The sequence below is a fragment of the Bos javanicus genome, chromosome 25, assembly GCF_032452875.1.
Source record: "Bos javanicus breed banteng chromosome 25, ARS-OSU_banteng_1.0, whole genome shotgun sequence".
Lineage (NCBI taxonomy): Eukaryota > Metazoa > Chordata > Mammalia > Artiodactyla > Bovidae > Bos > Bos javanicus.
In genome coordinates, this window is record NC_083892.1 from 4,795,503 (window position 1) to 4,816,712 (window position 21,210).

Below are 21,210 nucleotides of genomic sequence, written 5' to 3' on the forward strand. Positions count from 1 at the left end.
GCTACCTGCTTTCAGAAATACCCCTTTGGGGGAGTCTATTCAAAGACTGCTCCATTAACTTCAGTGGAGCTCAAAATATCAGCCTTATGAATGCTGCTACTGTAACAGTTATGCCACCAAACTAAGACTACGGTTATTCCTTCCCAATCTCTAACTCTAGGCCAGACATTCCCGTCGAATCCTCGCCAAAAAGACAGCAAGATATCTTTTTATATCTGTTTTCTAATTGAAGAAACTGAGATCCTGAGAGGAGAGGTAGTGCTCTCGGGTGTGCACACAGCTTCTAAGTGGTGTTTTTCTTTGTTTCAGTCACTCAGTCACGTCTGACTCTTTTGCAACCCCATGGCTCCTCTGTGCATGGGATTTCCCAGGCAGGAATACTGGAGTGAGTTGCCATGTACTTCTCCAGGGACTCTTCCCAGCTCAGGGATCGAACCCACGTCTGCTGCATTGGCAGGCAGATTCTTTACCACAGAGCCACTAGGGAAGTCCTGTAAGTGGTAGGGCAGGGATTTATAAAGCCTAGGTGTATGTGAATTCAGAGCAACCCATATACATTTTACCAGCTGGAAATCAAATTGTGTGCTCTGAGAGGCGTCGCTTGACAGTCAATCGTCTGTTGCACGTGGAGATGCACAAAGGCCGGCACACATGCTCATGCGCTGAAACTCAAAGCTTGCTGTGTGCCAGGGACCAAGGGCTTTAAATATATGTTCTTTGCTTAATTCTTAGGACTTATCTTGTAAAAACATGTTTTCTGTTTTATAAGTATGAAATTATAGGCTTAGAGAGCATAAGTACCTTTTGTTGTGAGCATCTATTGCCGTGTATCCAAGTACCCCGGACTTCACAGCTCTAAACAACAACCATTCATTACAGCTCAAGATTTTGTGGGTCAGGGATCCAGGCAGGGTGTGCTGGGCGTGGGTGGGCTGAGGTTTCCTGGTGGCGTTCAACTGCCTGCGGGGGGCCATGGTGCGAGGTGGTTGGCACATCGGCCAGGGAGGCTGGAGGTGTGGGGTCAGCTGGGATTGTCCATCAGAGTGCCTCCATGTGGCCTCAGGGTAGTCAGACCTCTGGTGGGCACGAAGGACACCCAGAGAGGGCCCCCTGGACAGCAGTGGACACATCCAATCTTTTAAATCTGGCCTGGAAAAGACAGAACATTCCTTCTGCTGTAATCTGGTGATTAGGGTAGTTTTATTTTTAAAATTTTTTTAAAGAAGCCATTGTTTCCTTTTATTTTTTAAAATCTTATTTATTTTTAATTGAAGGATAATTGCTTTAAAATAATGGTTTGATTTCTGTCAAGGTCAATATGAAATAGCCATAGGTTTACATATGTCCCCTCCCTCCCACCTCCCACCCTTTCCCACCCCTCTAGCTTGTTACAGACATGGAAGCAACCTAGATGTCCACTGATAGATGAATGGATAAAACCAATGGAATACTACTTAGTCATAAAAAGGAACACATATGAGTCAGTTTTAATGAGGTGGATGAACCTAGAGCCTATCACACAGAGTGAAGTAAGCCAGAGGAAAACAAATGTATTTTTAAAATGTATTTATTTATTTGACCACTCCGAGTCTGAGTGTAGCATGTGGGATGTAGTTCCCCGACCAGATATTGAACCTGGTCCCCCTGCAGTGGGAGCACCAGGGAAGTCCTGGTCAGGGAAGTTTTAAAGCCTGCCTAGATTCAAGGGTTGGGAGCATAGACCCCACATCTTCTCAGGAGAAGCACCAAAGAACGTGTGGCAGATTTCAGTCACCATATGTGCCCCAGATGACATACCTAGCATGGTGGTGGTGAGGGGAAGCAGATTTGGAACCCAGGACTCAACTCCACAGCTTTTCTACAGCCCCAGATTGCTCAGGGACTCACACACACACAGCAGGGAGGTGCTGAAGACACCAGTGTATACTAATCACGAGCCAACACAGAATCCACACCACTTGGGGACAAGTTTCCCTGTGCACAGCTTATAGAGAAATCAACTCTCTCAGGTCAGGGAAGTGACCTTCTCAGAGCCCCCCAGCTTCGGAGAGGCAGGGACCTTGTTTGTCTTATTCCACACACTTTGTTCTGCTTCCCCACCCTCTGACAACAGCACTTCAAAGTGTTCTGTTGATACCAGTGAAAACAACCCAGAGATTTAATCCATTCAGGGACAAGTTGACCCAGTTTGGCAACACATTCACAGCCTTTGGCAGGATGCTTTGGTCAAGGTGACTGGAAGACAGTTCCTGTCTTCCCAGAATAGATCATTTTGACCCCAAGTGAAGGCAGAAGAATGCTGAGCGCCTCTTATACTTGAAAGAGGGCCAGACACAATGGGTTCAGGGACCTCCTCTGGGTCCACGAGGGGATGAGCCAGCTCTGCTGTTACCAGTACTGACCAGAGAGAAGAGTGGAAGACTAGAGAGGTTTCAGGGTAGAGAGGAGAGTTATCAGTGTCAACCTGAAGACCAGGTGAGCTCCGAAGGGATCCCCTGTAAACACTGGGATGCCAGCAAGAAGAGGAATCAGCTGGCTGGTGCAGCTTCCTGTCCCCCCTTTCTGCTGGTTCGAGCTGGGGGAGGAGACACCAGGAGAGACAGAAGGAGGTTCAGCTTCAATCTCTGCTCTTGTGAAAGGACTTGTTAGTTTCCTGCGGGTCTAGAGGACACACAGAGAGCTAGGTTTGAGCCACGTGGCTGGTGCACCCCAGAGGACCAGCTGCAAGGTGAGGGGACCTCAGCCAACAGGAGACTGTCTTATCTGCCAGACTGATCACCAGGAGACATTGGGGAAGGTCAACTGGAGGTGGGTTTTCTATCAAGGAGCCATGGAGGGGGCTCTCAGGCAAGGCAGGGCTGCAGTGAGGAGGTGTGGCCAGGCCCGCCAGCCCTGTTCTGCACAACCATCTTCTCTCTGACATATAGCTCAACCACATGTCCAAACCCCTTGCCATTGTAGGTGGCCCTGTGACTGAACTCTAGCCAATGGGATATAAGCTGAAATGATATATGGGACTCCTGGGTCTGGTCCATAAAGACCACCTACTTGAGTTCTTTCATGTATCCTCCTCCATCTGGCTTTCTGGTCATGGGGAAGCCGCATGTTAAAGATGGCAGGACCTCTTTCTGCCTGGGGCCCTGAATGATGCTGTGGAGGAGAACTGGCCTCTAATACATACTCCCACCTATAGTTGTTATGTGAGCAAGAAATGAATATCCTTGGAAGGAAAGCTATGACAAACATAGACAGCATATTGAAAAGTAGAGATGTCACTTTGCCGACAAAGGTCTATCTAGTCAAAGCCATGGTTTTCCAGTAGTCATGTACCAGATGTGAGAGTTGGACCATAAAGAAGACTGAGCACCTTCAGAAGAATTGATGCTTCTGGATTGTGGTGCTGAAGAAGACTCTTGAGAGTCCCTTGAACAGCAAGGAGATCAAACCAGTCAATCCTAAATTGACCCTGAACATTCATTGGAAGGACTCATGCTAAAGCTCCAATAATTTGGCCACCTGATATGAAGAACTGACTCAGATTGAGGGCAAGAGAAGAACAGGGTGACAGAGGATGAGACGGTCTTATGGTATCATTGACTCAACAGACGTGAGTTTGAGCAAACTGTGGGAGATACTGAAGGACATTGAAGCCTGGCGTGCTGCAGTCCACAGGACCAGAAAGAGACATGACTGAGCAACTGAATGACAACACTTCTATTAATTTGTAGGAAGTCTTGTATCTCCACCAGACCCTGCCTGGGTCTTGAGGGCAGTTTTGGAGTTTGACCTGGGTTCAAACACCATAGTCCCAGTCCTGATTGTGGGAAAGGAACTTAGCATCCCGACCTCAGTTTCCCCATCTGAAAATCTGGCTCAAGAACCAGCTCCTAGGGTTGAGGTGAGGACTGAAAGAATCACATACATCAAGTTCCTGGCACAAGCGAGGAGGAACCCCTTAATCTTTGTGATTTCAAACACAGGTAGAGGAAGGGAAATGATTAAAGGGATAGGAAGCCACTGGAACAAAGCTCTAAGGAGTGTCCTGCTGGGAGTTTCCTGCACTCCCTCTGTGCCCTGTACTGGTCCACAGAATGGCCCACCTCAAACAAGGCTCTAATCATATCAGCCCCCCGCCGGGAAGCCTCTGATGGTGGCTGCTACTGATGAGATAAAAGCCAAGTGCCTCAGCCTGGAAACTGCAGCCCTTAAAGAACCCTCCCCACCCAGCTGGCTCCCCCATCCTCTGTCTGCCCACCCTGCCACAGCAGATTACAGACAGGCCTCAAAGTCTGTGGGTACCATGTTCCTGGATAACCCAGAGCTCCCTGTGTCAGGGGTGAATCTCACATGATTATGACCATAAAATCGACACTGAATATAATATGTAGAATTCTAGTTAATTTCAACATTTGCTTTTCTTTGTTGCTATTGTTCAGTCGCTAAGTCATGTCCAACTCTTTGTGACCCCAAGGACTGCAGCACGTGAGGCTTCCCTGTTCTTCACTATCTCCCAGATTGGCTCAAACTCATGCACAGAGTCAATGATGTCATCTAACCATCTCATCCTCTGTTGCCCCCTTCTTCTCCTGCCCTCCATCTTTCTCAGTATCAGGGTCTTTTCCAATGAACTGGCTCTGTACATCAAGTGGCCAAAGGATTGGAGCTTCAGCATCAGTCCATTCCAATGAATATTCAGGGTTGATTTCCTTTAGGATTTGATCTCCTTGCTGTCTAAGGGACTCTCAAGAGTTGTTTCCAGCACCACAATTTGAAAGCATCAATTCTTCGGCACTCAGCCTTCTTTATGGTCCAGCTCTCACATCCTTACATGACTACTGTAAAAGCCATAGCTTTGACTAGATGGACCTTTGTCAGCAAAATGATGTTTCTGCTGTTTTTTAATATGCTGTCTAGGTTTGCCATAGCTTTCCTTCCAAGAAGCAACTGTCTTTTAATTTCATGGCTGCAGTCATCATCCACAGTGATTTTGGAGCCCAAGAAAATAAAATCTGTTACTGCTTCCATTTTTTCCCCATCTATTTGCTATGAAGCGATGGAACCAGAGGCCATGATTTTATGTTTTGGAATGCTGAGTTTTTTTTTCACTCTCTTTCACCCCCATCAAGAGGATTTCCATATATTTTTGTAAAAGTAGAATTATAAGTCATAAATGAAATGAAATCTACCTCCAATTGTCCACAGGCCCACGACTCCCTACTGCATCACCGTATGGCCCACCTTCTCCTCTGTGTCATCATATATATGAATGGGAAAGAGAGCTGTTTTGAGTTCTGCCTTCAATGAGACAAGCCAACATTTCTGTAGATTCTCTAATGGGAACAGTAAAACTTTGTTTTTTAAATCATATTTTAAATGTATGTTTAGCTTGGCAAATAATATACGGATACATGCTTAATGAAAAATTTTCATACAATTCAGAAAAATAGAAAGTTCCGCATGACTTTCCTCAAACCATCAAGCCCCAGTCACATTCCAAATTCCTCCTTAGAGGTAAAACTTTGGTTGGTTCAATGTATATCCTCCTAGACATGTTTTTAGACATACATCTGTGTGTGTGTGTGTAACTGAAGAGGTGAGTATGGGAGGAGGAATGATACCAAACCAAACTTGGGTTCTCTACCCCATCTGCTGACACTGGCTTGTGGTGAAGAAAATGCAGAGTTTATTGCAGGTGCCAAGCAAGGAGTCCTGGGGGCTAGTGCTCAGAAGCACCCAGACTCCCTGTTGGGTTTCAGGGAGATGTGCTTATTTGTTTATTGGCTGTGCTGGGTCTTCACTGCTGGGAGGGCTTTCCTCTAGTTGCCATGAGTGGGGGCTGCTCTCTGTTCTGGCTCATGGGCTCTAGAGCACAGGCTTGGTAGTTGTGGCATACACACTGGCTTGGTTGCTCCACAGCAAGTGGGATCCTTTGGGACCAGGGCTGGAACCCATGTCCTCTACATTAGCAGGCAGATTCTTTACCACTGAGCCACCAGGGAAGCCCTAGGGAGACATTTTTTAAGGCCGGGTGGTGGAGGGGAGCCACAGAACACATGATCAGCTCCTGCACAGCTCTCTGATTGGTTGATGTCGACTTAACAGGGTGGTGTCCCAGGGGCTAACATTATCAATTTTTAGGCACCTGTAGGTCTGGGGGCTATGTGCTCATGGTCATCAAGCACTTCTTCCCTTTGGTGTGGGTTTTAGCATCCATGAAACAAATCATAAAATGTGCATCAGATACTGTTATCTAGATACATCAGAGAGGAGCTAAAGCAGAGGCTATGGGGAGCGGTCTGTCCTGGGAAGGCCCCATAGGGTCCTGCTCAGTTATAGGAATATATAAGGTATATGTGTGTGTGCTGTGCTTAGTTACTGTGTCATGTCTAACTCTTTTGTGACCCCATGGACCGTGGCCCACCAGGCTCCGCTGTCCATGGGACTTCCCAGGCAAGATACTGGAGTGGGTTGCCATTTCCTTCTCCAGGGGGTCTTCCTGACCCAGGGATCAAACCCACATCTCCTCTATATCCTGCATTGGCAGGAGGATTCTTTACCACTGAGCCATCTGGGGAGCCCCCAAATGTTTACATACTTCAGTTAATTTTTTTTAGAATATTGGTATCATTGTATGCTGGAGAAGGAAATGGCAATTGCTTCTAGTATTATTGTCTGGAGAATCCCATGGACAGAGGAGCCTGATGGGCTACAGTTTATGGGGTCACAGAAGAGACAGATGTGACTTAGCGATTAAACAACAATGTTGTATGTGCTGTTCTCCATCTTTTCTTGTCCATTAGCAGTATGTGTGGTAGAATTTTTCATGTCAAAATGTTGGGATTCAGCCCATTCATTCTGGTTGTAGCATACTATTTTATAATGTGGCTGGACTGTAATTGATTTGGCTTAGAGCATCGGAAACTGGCAGTCCAGCAGCCACATCCAGGTTACACGTGTTGTGTTTCACTGGAGCCATTCTTTGCTTTCATAATTTGAATGCAAATGGCTTTAACAGTGTTTGAGAAATGTCCTTTTATGTTCTGGTACCAGTGGTCCTATGTGCAGGGCGGCAAAGGCGACACATGTAAGGAACAGACTTTTGGACTCAGTGGGAAGAGGAGAGGGTGGGATGATTGGAGAGAATAGCCTTGAAACATGTACGTTACCATATGTAGAGTAGACAGCCAGGGGGAATTTGATGTGTGACACAGGGTACCCAAAGTTGGTGCTCTGTGGACAACCTGGAGAGACAGGGTGGGGAGGGAAATGGGGGGGGGTTCAGGATGTGGGGGACACATGTATACCCATGGCCAATTTGTACTGATGTATGGCAAAAAAGAAGCTGACGTAGAACGGTTCTATGAAGACCTACAAGACCTTTTAGAACTAACACTCAAAAAAGATGTCCTTTTCATTATAGGGGACTGGAATGCAAAAGTAGGAAGTCAAGAAACACCTGGAGTAACAGGCAAATTTGGCCTTGGAATACAGAATGAAGCAGGGCAAAGACTAATAGAGTTTTGCCAAGAGAATGCACTGGTCATAGCAAACACCCTCTTCCAACAACACAAGAGAAGACACTACACATGGACATCACCAGATGGTCAACACTGAAATCAGATTGATTATATTCTTTGCAGCCAAAGATGGAGAAGCTCTATACAGTCAACAAAAACAAGACCAGGAGCTGACTGTGGCTCAGATCATGAACTCCTTATTACCAAATTCAGACTTAAATTGAAGAAAGTAGGGAAAACCAGTAGACCATTCAGGTATGACCTAAATCAAATCCCTTATGATTATACAGTGGAAGTGAGAAATAGATTTAAGGGCCTAGATCTGATAGACAGAGTGCCTGATGAGCTATGGAATGAGGTTTGTGACATTGTACAGGAGACAGGGATCAAGACCATACCCATGGAAAAGAAATGCAAAAAAGGAAAATGGCTATCTGGGGAGGCCTTACAAATAGCTGTGAAAAGAAGAGAAATTAAAAGCAAAGGAGAAAAGGAAAGATATAAGCATCTGAATGCAGAGTTCCAAAGAATAGCAAGAAGAGATAAGAAAGCCTTCCTCAGTGATCAATGCAAAGAAATAGAGGAAAACAACAGAATGGGAAGGACTAGAGATCTCTCCAAGAAAATCAGAGGTACCAACTGGAGCCTATTATACAGAGTGAAGTAAGCCAGAAAGAAAAACACCAGTACAGTATACTAACGCATATATATGGAATTTAGAAAGATGGTAACAATAACCCTGTGTACGAGACAGCAAAAGAGACACTGATGTATAGAACAGTCTTATGGACTCTGTGGGAGAGGGAGAGGGTGGGAAGATTTTGGAGAATGGCATTGAAACATGTAAAATATCATGTATGAAACGAGTTGCCAGTCCAGGTTCGATGCACGATACTGGATGCTTGAGGCTAGTGCACTGGGACGACCCAGAGGGATGGTATGGGGAGGGAGGAGGGAGGAGGGTTCAGGATGGGGAACACATGTATACCTGTGGCGGATTCATTTTAATATTTGGCAAAACTAATACAATTATGTAAAGTTTAAAAATAAAATTAAAAACAAAACAAAACAAACAAAAAAACAACAAAGGAACATTTCATGCAAAGATGGGCTCGATAAAGGACAGAAATGGTATGGACCTAACAGAAGCAGAAGATATTAAGAAGAGATGGCAAGAATACACAGAAGAACTGTACAAAAAAGATCTTCACAACCCAGATAATCACGATGGTGTGATCACTGACCTATAGCCAGACATCCTAGAATGTGAAGTCAAGTGGGCCTTAGAAAGCATCACTACGAACAAAGCTAGTGGAGATGATAGAATTCCAGTTGAACTATTCCAAATCCTGAAAGATGATGCTTGAAAGTGCTGCACTCAATATGCCAGCACATTTGGAAAACTCAGCGGTGGCCACAGGACTGGAAAAGGTCAGTTTTCATTCCAATCCCAAAGAAAGGAAATGCCAAAGAATGCTCAAACTACCGCACAATTGCACTCATCTCACACGCTAGTAAAGTAATGCTCAAAATTCTCCAAGCCAGGCTTCAGCAATATGTGAACCATGAACTTGCAGATGTTCAAGCTGGTTTTAGAAAAGGCAGAGGAACCAGAGATCAAATTGCCAACATCCGCTGGATCATGGGAAAAGCAAGAGAGTTCCAGAAAAACATCTATTTCTGCTTTACTGACTATGCCAATGCCTTTGACTATGTGGATCACAATCAACTGTGGGAAGTTCTTCAAGAGATGGGAATACCAGACCACCTGATCTGCCTTTTGAGAAATTTGTATGCAGGTCAGGAATCAGCAGTTAGAACTGGACATGGAACAACAGACTGGTTCCAAGTAGGAAAAGGAGTACGTCAAGGCTGTATATTGTCACCCTGTTTATTTAACTTATTGCAGAGTACATCATGAGAAACGCTGGACTGGAAGAAACACAAGCTGGAATCAAGATTGCCGGGAGAAATCTCAATAACCTCAGGTATGCAGATGACACCACCCTTACGGCAGAAAGTGAAGAGGAGCTAAAAAGCCTCTTGATGAAAGTGAAAGAGGAGAGTGAAAAGTTGGCTTAAAACTCAACATTCAGAAAACGAAGATCATGGCATCCGGTCCCATCACTTCATGGGAACTAGATGGGGAAACAGTGGAAACAGTGTCAGACTTTATTTTTCTGGGCTCCAAAATCACTGCAGATGGTGACTGCAGCCATTAAATTAAAAGATGCTGACTCCTTGGAAGGAAAGTTATGACCAACCTGGATAGCATATTAAAAAGCAGAGGCAATACCTTTGCCAACAAAGGTCCGTCTAGTCAAGGCTATGGTTTTTCCTGTGGTCATGTATGGATGTGAGAGTTGGACTGTGAAGAAGGCTGAGCACCGAAGAATTGATGCTTTTGAACCGTGGTGTTGGAGAAGACTCTTGAGAGTCCCTTGGACTGCAAGGAGATCCAACCAGTCCATTGTGAAGGAGATCAGCCCTGGGATTTCTTTGGAAGGAATGATGCTAAAGCTGAAACTCCAGTACTTTGGCCACCTCATGCAAAGAGTTGACTCGTTGGAAAAGACTCTGATGCTGGGAGGGATTGGGGGCAAGAGGAGAAGGGGAAGACAGAGGATGAGATGGCTGGATGGCATCACTGACTCGATGGACGTGAGTCTGAGTGAACTCCGGGAGTTGGTGATGGACAGGGAGGCCTGGCGTGCTGTGATTCATGGGATCACAAAGAGTCAGACACGACTGAGCGACTGGTCTGATGTGATCTGATGGCAAAAAAATCACAATATTTAAAGTAATAATTCTCCAATTTAAATAAAATTTAAAATGTTTTAGAAGCGTCTTGTTATCACCAACAGTGCTTCTGTCAACAGCCACGCCTACTCCTCTTTGTTGATGTGTGTTTATCTAAGGAAGATGCAAGAAGCAGGCTTGCCTAATAGGGAGGAATGAAAGGGGTTGTGTGACCCGAAATACACAACGTTAGGAGACTCAGACTAAGATTATGAAGCAGAGGAAGTTAGAGAGGGCACCTGAGAACTGTATTGTCATGCACTGCCAGGGACCTGCAGCTGTTGAATGGCATGCTTCACTTTACACACACGTGTGTGCACACACACACACAGAGCTATGTAGCCAGGGACCTTCTGCACTTGTGCTTTAGGGATATGGCCACTCTTTTTGGGACCAGCTGCTTTCCCAGCCCCACCACAGAAAGGACAGAGGGCAGGGAGGGAAAGGAAGGTAAGGGCGGAGGTGCCCTGGGCTCCGATATTCATCACACCTTGGCGGTTTCCCCATGGCTGGCCCCCGGACTTGTACCTTGCTAAACCTCAGGACACTAACTAATGCATCCTCTTGGCTGAGGTCAGTCTAAAGTCTGGCCTCCTGTTTAGCAGGCTGATGACACTTGAAAGCTGCCCAGTGGGAAGCGAGCACTGCCTCAGCTGCTTCTGGGGCTGATGGCTTCAGCGAGGGCTGGTCTAGTTCCCTGGGGGTGAGCGCCGGAGTGAGGGTAATGGGAGCCGGGGGGGGGGGGGTTACAGGCCTGTTCATCTAACTCAGGAACCCATGCATTCTTAAGCCCTTAGTTGATTCACAGCTGTGAGCTGGTATTGGCTTGTCTTAGTGAGCTTGGGTTACTCGGGTTACAAAATACTATAGACTGGGTGGATTAAACAACAGGGGTTTGTTTCTCCCAATTCCGGAGGCTGGAAGTTCGCCATCAAGGAGCCAGCAGGGTTGTGTCTGGTGAGAGTTCTCTCTGTGGATTTCACGTGGTCACCTTCTTACTGTGTCTTCATATGGCCTTTTCTTGGTGCAAGAAGGTGAAGAGAGAGACAGGAGGCAAACTCTGGTGTTTCATAAAAGGCCCTAATCCCATCCTGGGGGACTCACTCAGACCTCATCTAAACTTAATCATCTCCCGAGGGCTCACCTCCAGATACCATCACATTGAGGGTTAGAGCTTCATGAATTTGGAGTGGGAGTAGACTCAACTCAGTTCATAGCTGGCTGGTAGGAAAATAAGGCTGAGGATGGCCAGGTCAGCCTCATGTGTAAGTAGAGAGTTGTGGGGGAGATAATTCCTGGAGTCATCAGGGGAAAAATAACACCCTATCTGCCCCTAGATAGGAGGTTCCCTCTCTGCATATATGAACTTGGTGCAGGTGTGTGTGCTAAGTTGCTTTAGTCATGTCCAAATCTTTGAGACCCTATAGACTGTAGCCAACTGTAGCCTGCCAGGCTCTTCTGTCCATGGGATTCTCTGCAGGTGAGAATACTAGAGTGAGTCGCCATGCCCTCCTCCAGGGGATCTTCCCTGCCTAGGGATTAAACCCACCTCTCTTATGTCTCGTGCATTGGCAGGCAGGTTCTTTACCACTAGTGCCACGGGGGAAGCCACCTTGAAAATGGTGGGTGGAGTCTAAGTCAAGTCCTTTAGTGCAGAACGGGCTGTGGGTAGGAGCCTGAAAGTCTGTGACTTTTTCTTGAGCTTAAATCTAACTTCCTCTACTGAATAACTTTCTGAGCTGGAAAAGATTACTTTTCTTCTAAGCTCAATACTCTCAGCAATGAAATGGGATAGTAAAAGTTGTTCTGGGGATGACATAAAGAGCATGGCACAATCCTTGGCATTGCTCTGTAGTTCAGAGTGTTTGAGGCATTTTGGAACAGAAGGTTGCAGTTTCTGTAGTTTGTAGTTGTACCTTTTCAGAACACTGACTCAAAACTTTAAGGGAAAAAGAACCCTCAATGTCTTCAATGCCTTTGCTTTTTTTGGTGTTCATTTAATCATTATCAGTGTATGGGCATTGCACATAGCCCTTCCCCTTTTTTCTTCCTGGCAAGATTGTTATAATGTGTTGAAAATATTAATTATCCTCTTCACCTTATTCACAGGACTGGAAAAACAAATCTTGCTCCTGTGCTTGATAGAAGAAAAAGCACCTCTGTGTGTGTGTGTGTGTGTGTGTCCGTCCCACCCATTGTCCCCTCGGGTCATAACAAATTATTGATGCCAGTTCCTTTAAAAAGACAATTAATCCAATTACCTTCTTGTTGAATCAATACTAATGTCTTTTTTTCTTTTAACTTGCAGGTTTCAGCAAGCCTGGCTGCCAGCACAACTGAGGTAGGAAATGTGGTTTTGTTGTCTCTTTGGAGGACTTTCTGAAACCATTTTCTTCTGTGATGCATGAAGTGGGTGCTGTGGTTGTGACTGTGCTCTGCACAGTCTCCTGGAGATTTGTCTCGTGTGTTGTCAGTTGCGTGGCTTCTGTGGTGCTGGGTTTGGGGCCGACTGGGTCACCCCTGGTACTCTTTGTGGACTGCGTGCTGAGTAGCCTGATAAAGATGGTGGATGGCCTCAAAGCTGGGTCTCCCACTTGCTTCTGTCTTGGTGACTCCAGAGTCTGGATATCCACATGATGACTCTAGCTCTGTCGGACAAGTCCTTGCTTCAGCGGTGAGACCTCCATCTGTCTCTGGTGGTTTCCATTCCTTCCCTCTTTTTCCTTTCCCAGTTTACCTTCTGGGGCACTAAGGGAACTGTGACTGATGCTGACAGTAGGTAGAGACTTTGAAAAGATGTTTATCAGCAGTCCCCAGCAGGGTCACCATCCGTGAGGAATTGTACATGATGTCACTGAGTGGGTTCATGCAAAATACACCCAGGGCTGTGGAGCTGTCATCCCAGTTGCAAGTTTGGCTTGAGTGTATTGAGCAATAGGCGTTGACCAGGGCCTCCACTGCCTCGGTTCTGTGTGACTTCATGCATCCATCACTTTCCCTGCTGAAACTCACTTTTCTCACGGACTCAATGAGGGTAACTTGGCTCCTTTGGACCCGTCGCATGATTGTTGGATGGTCATATGGAATAAGGAGTGTGAAGGCAGATGCTGGCAGCTTTCTACAAAACTTGACGGGAGATTGTTGCAAAGAGTGGAAACCAGTTCAGATGTCTGCATGCTTGGATAGGATAGCTTGGTGTGCAAAAGTGTTCCAGAAACTGTGGTTCACTGGGCTCCCCAGGTGGCGCTAGTGGTAAAAAAACCCACCTGCCAATGCAGGTGATGTAACAGACACTGGTTTTATCCCTGGGTAGGGAAGATCCCCTGGAGGAGGGTATGGCAACCCACTCCAGTATTCTTGCCTGGAGAATCTCATGGACAGAGGAGCCTGACGGGCTACAGTCCATAGGGTCACAAAGAGACAGACACGACTGAAGCGACTTGGTATGTGGTTCATGAGTGGTGTGAATGTTACTTTAGATGCCTGGTGAGGCAGATCATTGGGAGGAGAAGAAGGTGAGGATGTGAAAGGATGGAGAGGGGTAAGGAGCTGCTAGTCCACCTGCTTCCTGATGATCTTGGGGCAATTCCTCAGGCCAGTCATGTGTCCACCCGAAGCTCCTTGCCTCGTTTTCAGAGTGAGAATGACAATACATCACACAAGGTTGCTGAGAGCACTAAAAGGGCCTTGCTGTGTTTACTCTTTTGATTTATTCTCAACAGAGAACCAGTTTCCATGTATCCAGTGCCTACCACATACCATTCACCATGTAAAGATTTCACATGCATCAGCTTATAAAATCCTCACAGAAATCTCAGGATGTATCCACTATTGTAGTCCCCACTTCACAGAAAAATAAACTGAAGCTCAGAGAGACTCAGTGACTTTCCTAGAACAATTCAGCTAATGAGAGAGAGAGAGAGAGAGAGAGAGAGAGAGAGAGAGTTGGGATTTCTAATTGTGTCTAGCAAGGTACAAAGGGCTGGCTGTTAACTTTCATGCCATGTGTCTTAGTCAGTTCATGGACTGGGGGACTTAAACAACAGAAATTCATTGTTCAGAGTTTAGACAGATGGGAAATTCAAGATCAAGGTACTGGCAGATCCGGTATCCACTGAGGACCCTCATTCTGGTTTTCAGATAGTTATCTTATTGTATCCTCACATGACATGGAAGCTGAGAGAGCAAGTTCTTCTGTCTCTTTTTGTTGTCATTGTTCAGTTGCTCAGTCGTGTCTGACTCTTTGTGACCCCATGGTCTGCAGCACGCCAGCCTTCCCTGTCCTTCACTACCTTCCGGAGTTTGATCACATTCATGCCTGTTGAGTCAGTGATGCTATCAACCATCTCATCCTCTGTCATCCCCTTCTTTTCCTGCCTTCAATCTTTTCCAGCATCAAGGTCTTTTCCAATGAGTCAACTCTTCGCATCAGGTGGCCAAAGTATTGGACTTCAGCTTCAGCATCAGTCCTTCCAATGAATATCCAGTATCCAATTAATATCCAATATCTCTTCTTACACAGAAACTAATCCCACTCCTGAGGTTTAATCACCTCCAGACCACCTCCCCCCACCCCCACCTCCTAATGCCATCACCTTGGGGGACAGGATTTCAATATATGAATAGCAGCATGTAAACCACCCAGATCATGGCCTGGTGCATAGTGGGTGTTAATAAATGGTAGCTCTGTCACTCCTTGAGGACTGACTCTGCTTTCTGTCAATAGATCATATCTGCATATGTCTCAGTGCTCTAGAATCAGCACCATGGACAGACGCCTGTTTCCTATGATCCCCATCCCCTGGAGAAGAAAATGGCAACCCACTCCAGTATTCTTGCCTGGAGAACTCCATGGACAGAGGAGTCTGGCAGGCCGCAGTTCATGGGGTCACAAAGAGTTGGACACACACTCATCTTCTCTACCCCTCAACCCCCCAGGAACAGTCTCACATTTGTGCTTCATTTGGCAGTTTAAAACAAATAATCAACAATTAAACATATGTTGCCCCTTTTCAATTTCACAGAAATCACACATGGCAGGATTTTTGTTATCCTTATTTCCAAATTAAAAATTGGAGTTTTGGAGACTCGCAATACTTTAAACTTAGTTGAAATAATGTTTAATGTTCTAGCAATTCCACTCCTGCTTGTGTGCCCAATGGCCACCAAAAGATGTACACAATAATTTTCACAGAAGCTTTATTTATCATAGCCAAAAAATAAACAAACTTAATGTCCATTAACAGGATAATGAATAAATTGTGATATAGTCATACCATGGAATATAGGATGCTAACCAAAAATAGTTATCAATGGATATAGGAAATAGCCTTTATGAATTTTAGATATATATATATGTTTAAATATTGTGACTTTTTAAAAAGTTTTTGTTTATTTGTGGCTGTGCTGGGTCTTCATTGCTGCATGAGCTTTTCTCTAATTATGACAAGCGGGGGCTACTCTGTAGTTGCGGTGCACTGGCTTCTCATTGTGATAACTTTTCTTGTTTCGGAGCATGGAATCTAATGCACTGGGCTTAAGTAGTTGCAGTCAGTGGGCTTCAGCAGTTGTGGCTCCCAAGCTGTAGAGCACAGGCTCAATAGTTGTGGTACACAGGGTTTAGTTGCTCTGTGGCATTTGTTGGTGCTTTTTGTTTTAACCAGGTAGCTTCATTGTTGTCCTTGGTATACAAATTATATACCATGAAGTACACTCATCTTAGGTGCTGCTGCTGCTGCTGCTAAGTCGCTTCAGTTGTGGCCGACTCTGTGCGACCCCATAGATGGCAGCCCAATAGGCTCCCCCATCCCTGGGATTCTCCAGGCAAGAACACTGGAGTGGGTTGCCATTTCCTTCTCCAATGCGTGAAAGTGAAAAGTGAAAGTGAAGTCGCTCAGTCATGTCTGACTCTTAGCGACCCCCACATGGACTGCACCCCACCAGGCTCCACCGTCCATGGGATTTGCCAGGCAAGAGTATTGGAGTGGGGTGCCATTGCCTTCTCCCATCTTAGGTGCAGAGCTCCATAAATCTCACACATGATGGTACCCTATGTAACTACATCTAGACGAAGGTGTTGAGTATTCCCATTGCCCAGCTGGCTCTCTTGTGTCCTGGCCTAAAGGTAATCCCTTCCTGGATCAGGGATTGAACTCATGTCTCCTGCATTAGCAGGGGGATTCTTTACCACTGAGCTACCAGGAAAGCCCAGAGTAATAATGTTGAGTTAAAAATACATCCTGTATGATTTCATTTACATGTAAAAGAGCACCCACCTCTGAGTGGGTGATAAAAGTAACCGTCTGGGTTACCTTTAGGTCAGGACACAAGAGAGCCAGCTGGGCAATGGGAATACTCAACACCTTCATCTAGATGTAGTTACATAGGGTACCATCATGTGTGAGATTTATGGAGCTCTGCACCTAAGATGAGTGTACTTTATGGTATATGATTTGTGCATCAAGGAAAACAATGAAGCTACCTGGTTAAAACAAAAAGCAGCAACAAAACTGAAAAAACATAGCATAAAAAGTATAACACAAGATAATGAAAACAAGGGAATGAGGAAGTGTAGAGCTGTCAGCATAGAGACAAAACTGTGGATCAAAAATAGCCTAAGCTCACCCATTCATCACCCATTCATTCATTCATTCATTTTAATTCCAGAATCCTATGTCACAGATGGAACAGGTTTAAAACACACACACACAACTTTTCCTTTCTCCTAACCAGCATTTCCAAGGCTAAGTTATAATTGTTGGAGCCAGATCATATTTTTTGCACTACTGCAGGGAGGTAACCTTTTATTAATTGAATTTCTAATGGCAATTCATCAAAGCAAGCGATCACCGTTATTTAATGTGTGATCCATATTCATGGCATGCTCTGTTAGGTAAATAATAGTGGCTCTGAGAAAGTGCTTCTGTGAGGTCCTTTTCCTTCTCAAATGACTTTCCTTTTTTTCCCCCTAAGTACAGACAAACAGTTGTAATTTAAACAGAACAAACCCCACCTGTGGAGGAGACGTTGGTAAAGACAGACAAGAAGAATTACAAACCCACAGAAGCAGTGAGAATGAATGGCTTTGCCAGTTCCCTTTCTCTCTGCAGATTGACAGTGAATATGTGAATAACGTTTGCTAAATCTGGACTTTGAAAACATGACAGTGAGCTGTTTGTGCCAATAATTTTTCATGGCATATGCCACCCCTCCCCGCCCCACACACAGTTTTAATAAGATGGCACATGGACTATTGAGAAATGTTAAAACCCTGCAGAGGAAAGAGCTTTATCTTCTGACCAAATTCTGCCCAGCAATGTTTATGACAGCTGAAGAATTTATCTTAAATTCCCTCTGCTTGCCGCAAAGCACATGGCCCTTTGTCCCCAAGCAGCCTGTAAGAACCAAACTAAGATGTCACATACATAATATAACAGATAAATGGCCCAATTTTCATGTCCACATGATGAATGGAATGCAAGTTCAGCACACACATATTTGCACATTAATTGGCCCTGCATGGTTCCATTTTGTTCCTGAGTTGCTACTGTACGTCTCCTGGACTCTTTCCCCTTCGGAATCATTAAGCCTGTTTTATCGCACAAATGCATACACATCTCCCCCTCTGTTTGTCGTCACACAGCTTGCCCTGCTGTGAGAGAACCAAGTAACCTGGGCTCAGCCACTGGATTGCAAATGCCTGCATCTGAGTTCTCTCCACCTCCGACTACAGGGTGGCTCAGAGATCTGAGACCCAGCCCCACAGTGGTTGCACTGACAGCTAGACAAAGGAGGTTGTAGGCAAGGATGTTTGGGAAAAAAAAATCATTTCTTTTCAGTTACCAGTTGGTTTCTTGCCTCACCTTAATGATTTCCTGTTGATAGTTTAATGGCAATATAAACCCCGTGGAGGGCCTCAATTTTGACAAATTGGCCAGCTCCTATTTCATGGCAAAGCGATCGAAGTGAGATTGATTGATATTAGTCTCGCTATCCCAAATAATTGCAGTGGGAAGCAGTGCAGTTGGCAGAACCTGGTGGCCTCAGAGAAAGGTACGTGGGATCTCGCTTCCACCAATCCCTGTGTCCATCTCGAAGGAAACTTGAACCCAGGCCAAAGAATCATGCATTTTTCTTGTTTCAATCCCGAGTCTCAGAAAAGCAGATCCAGAGGTTACAGAGCCTCTGAATACTCTGGCCCAGTTGGAGAGAAGCCAGAACTTTTGAGAAGAGACTGAATTTCTTTTGCTGTGAACAAAAGGCCAGTCCTGGCTGTTCCAAGTCACTTGTGAAGTGAGAACATTTTATAGGAGAAAGTTGAGCTACTGCGCTGAGAGGGTTACAGTGGGGAAAGCTGCGCTCTCTGGAGTCTTAGAGATGGGATAAGAATCATGGGTCCACAATTTATAAGTTATATGCCTGCGATCAAGTCACTTCACTGATGAACAGGTCTCTTATCCATACAATGGCAAGAATGAAAACCACCCCCTCAAAAGATTGATTTGAATTTGAAAATTTCATAATCCAAAGATAGTACGTGGCACAGAACAAATGATCCACAATTGTTATTTTGCTTCCTCACACAATTTTTATCTCTTGTATAAAGTAAGAGCATAAATAAATAACTAGAAGTTTAGCTTGAGACTCGTGGCTTTGAAAATGTGCTTTGGTGATTTTGCATCATGGCGGACCCACACCTTAAGCAGGCAGCTTATTTAAGTGCAGGTCAGGAAGCAACAGTTAGAACTGGACATGGAACAACAGACTGGTTCCAAATAGGAAAAGGAGTATGTCAAGGCTGTATATTGTCACACTGCTTATTTAACTTACATGCAGAGAACATCATGAGAAACACTGGGCTGGAGGAAGCACAAGCTGAAATCAAGATTGCCAGGAGAAATATCAATAACATCAGACATGCTGATGACACCACCCTTATGGCAGAAAGTGAAGAAGAACTAAAGAGCCTCTTGATGAAAATGAAAAAGGAGAGTGAAAAAGTTGGCTTAAAGCTCAACATTCAGAAAACTAAGATCATGACATCTGGTTCCATCACTTCATGGCAAATAGATGGGGAAACAGTGGCAGACTTTATTGTTTGGGGCTCCAAAATTTGCAGCCATGAAATTAAAAGATGCTTACTCCTTGGAAGAAAAGTTATGACCAACCTGGACAGCATATTAAAAAGCACAGACATTACTTTGTCAACAAAGTCTAACAAGGCTATGGTTTTTCGAGTGGTCATGTATGGATGTGAGAGTTGGACTATAAAGAAAGCTGAGTGCCAAAGAATTGATGGTGTTGGAGAAGACTATTGAGAGTCCCTTGGACTGCAAGGAGAACAAACCAGTTAATCCTAAAGGAAATCAGTCCTGAATATTCATTGGAAGGACTGATGCTGAGGCTCCAATTCTTTGGTCACCTGATGGGAAGAACTGACTTATTGGAAAAGACAGTGATGCTGGGAAAGATTGAAGGCAGGAGGAGAATGGGACAACAGAGGATGAGGTGGTAGGGTGGCATCACCGACTCAATGGACATGAATTTGGGTCAACTCTGGGAGTTGGTGATGGACAGGGAGGACTGGCGTGCTGTGGTTCATGGGGTTGCAAGGAGTCGGACACAACTGATCGACTGAACTGAACTGAATTCAATCAAAGTCCATAGCCCTCTTCTCTCCATCAAGGGCAAGATCCACTTGAAGATCAGCAAAGCTTCCCAATGAGCACACAGTTCAGTTCAGTTCAGTTCAGTCACCCAGCCGTGTCCGACTCTTTGTGACCCCATGAATCACAGCACGCCAGGCCTCCCTTTCCATCATCAACTCCCAGAGTTCACCCAGCCTCATGCCCATCGAGTTAGTGATGCCATCCAGCCATCTCATCCTCTGTCATCCCCTTTTCCTCCTGCTCCCAATCACTCCCAGCACAAGCACACAGACCTCGTCTAATTTACCCAATCACGTTTTGAGAGTCTTCTCTGTCCTTGAAACCAGCTCCAAAAAAAAAATGTTTAAAGAACCATAGAAAGAGTCATCCGGTCTTTATTCAAGGGTCCAGAAATCTCAGTTGGAGACATGATTGGTCTTTTATAAAGAAAAAAAAATTTTTATTTTGTATTGGAATATAACTGATTAACAATGTTGTGAGTTTCAGGTGAACAGCAAGGACCTAGCCATACATATACATGTATCCATTCTCCCCCAAACTCCTCTTCATCCAGGCTGCCACATAACATTGAGCAGAGTTCCCTGTGCTACACAGTAGGTCCTTGTTGGTTATCCATTTTAAATATAGCAGTGTGTATATGTCCATCCCAAACTCCCTAACTATCCCTTCCCCCCAGCCACCAAAAATTCATTTTCTAAGTCTGTGAGTCTGTGTCTATTTTGTTAATAAGTTCATTTGTATCATTTCTTTTTAGGTTCCTCATATACGGGATTACAAGGGATATCATACAATGCTTCTCCTTCTCTGTCTACCTTACTTCACTCAGTATGACAATCTCTAGTTTCATTCATGTTGTGACAAATGGCATTATTTCATTCCTTTTAGTGACTGAGTGATATTCCATTGTATATATACCACATCTTCTTTATCCATTCCTCAGTCCAATGGACTTTTAGGTTGCTTCCCTGTCTTGTCTATTGTTGATGGAGATTTAAGTGGCAGCTCTTCTATTCCAGGGAAAGAGCTAAGTCCTGGGATCCATATGTGACTTGAACATACAATCTTACCCTCAAAGAACATATGGACCAATATGGAGGGGAGCAGGCTATATTGTAAATGGTATAGTGTCCTTTGTTTTGTGATGGCCAGCATTCTTGTAAGAGCAAAGCCCTCTCCATAAACCCTACTCCATATTCCTTTAGTTTAGGGTCTGGGCTCAGACATAA

The 21,210-nt window shown here is 44.9% G+C and overlaps 1 protein-coding gene across 8 annotated transcripts in view; it reads left to right on the plus strand.

The window, feature by feature from the left end:
- RBFOX1 (RNA binding fox-1 homolog 1) overlaps window positions 1-21,210 on the plus strand; it is a 2,444,696-nt gene that overhangs the window by 589,694 nt on the left and 1,833,792 nt on the right. For all 8 annotated transcript variants that reach the window (XM_061401054.1, XM_061401052.1, XM_061401049.1 and 5 more), the window contains exon 4: window positions 12,625-12,657. In XM_061401054.1, coding sequence (XP_061257038.1) covers window positions 12,625-12,657 — 33 coding nt within the window. The remainder of the gene's footprint in view (window positions 1-12,624; window positions 12,658-21,210) is intronic.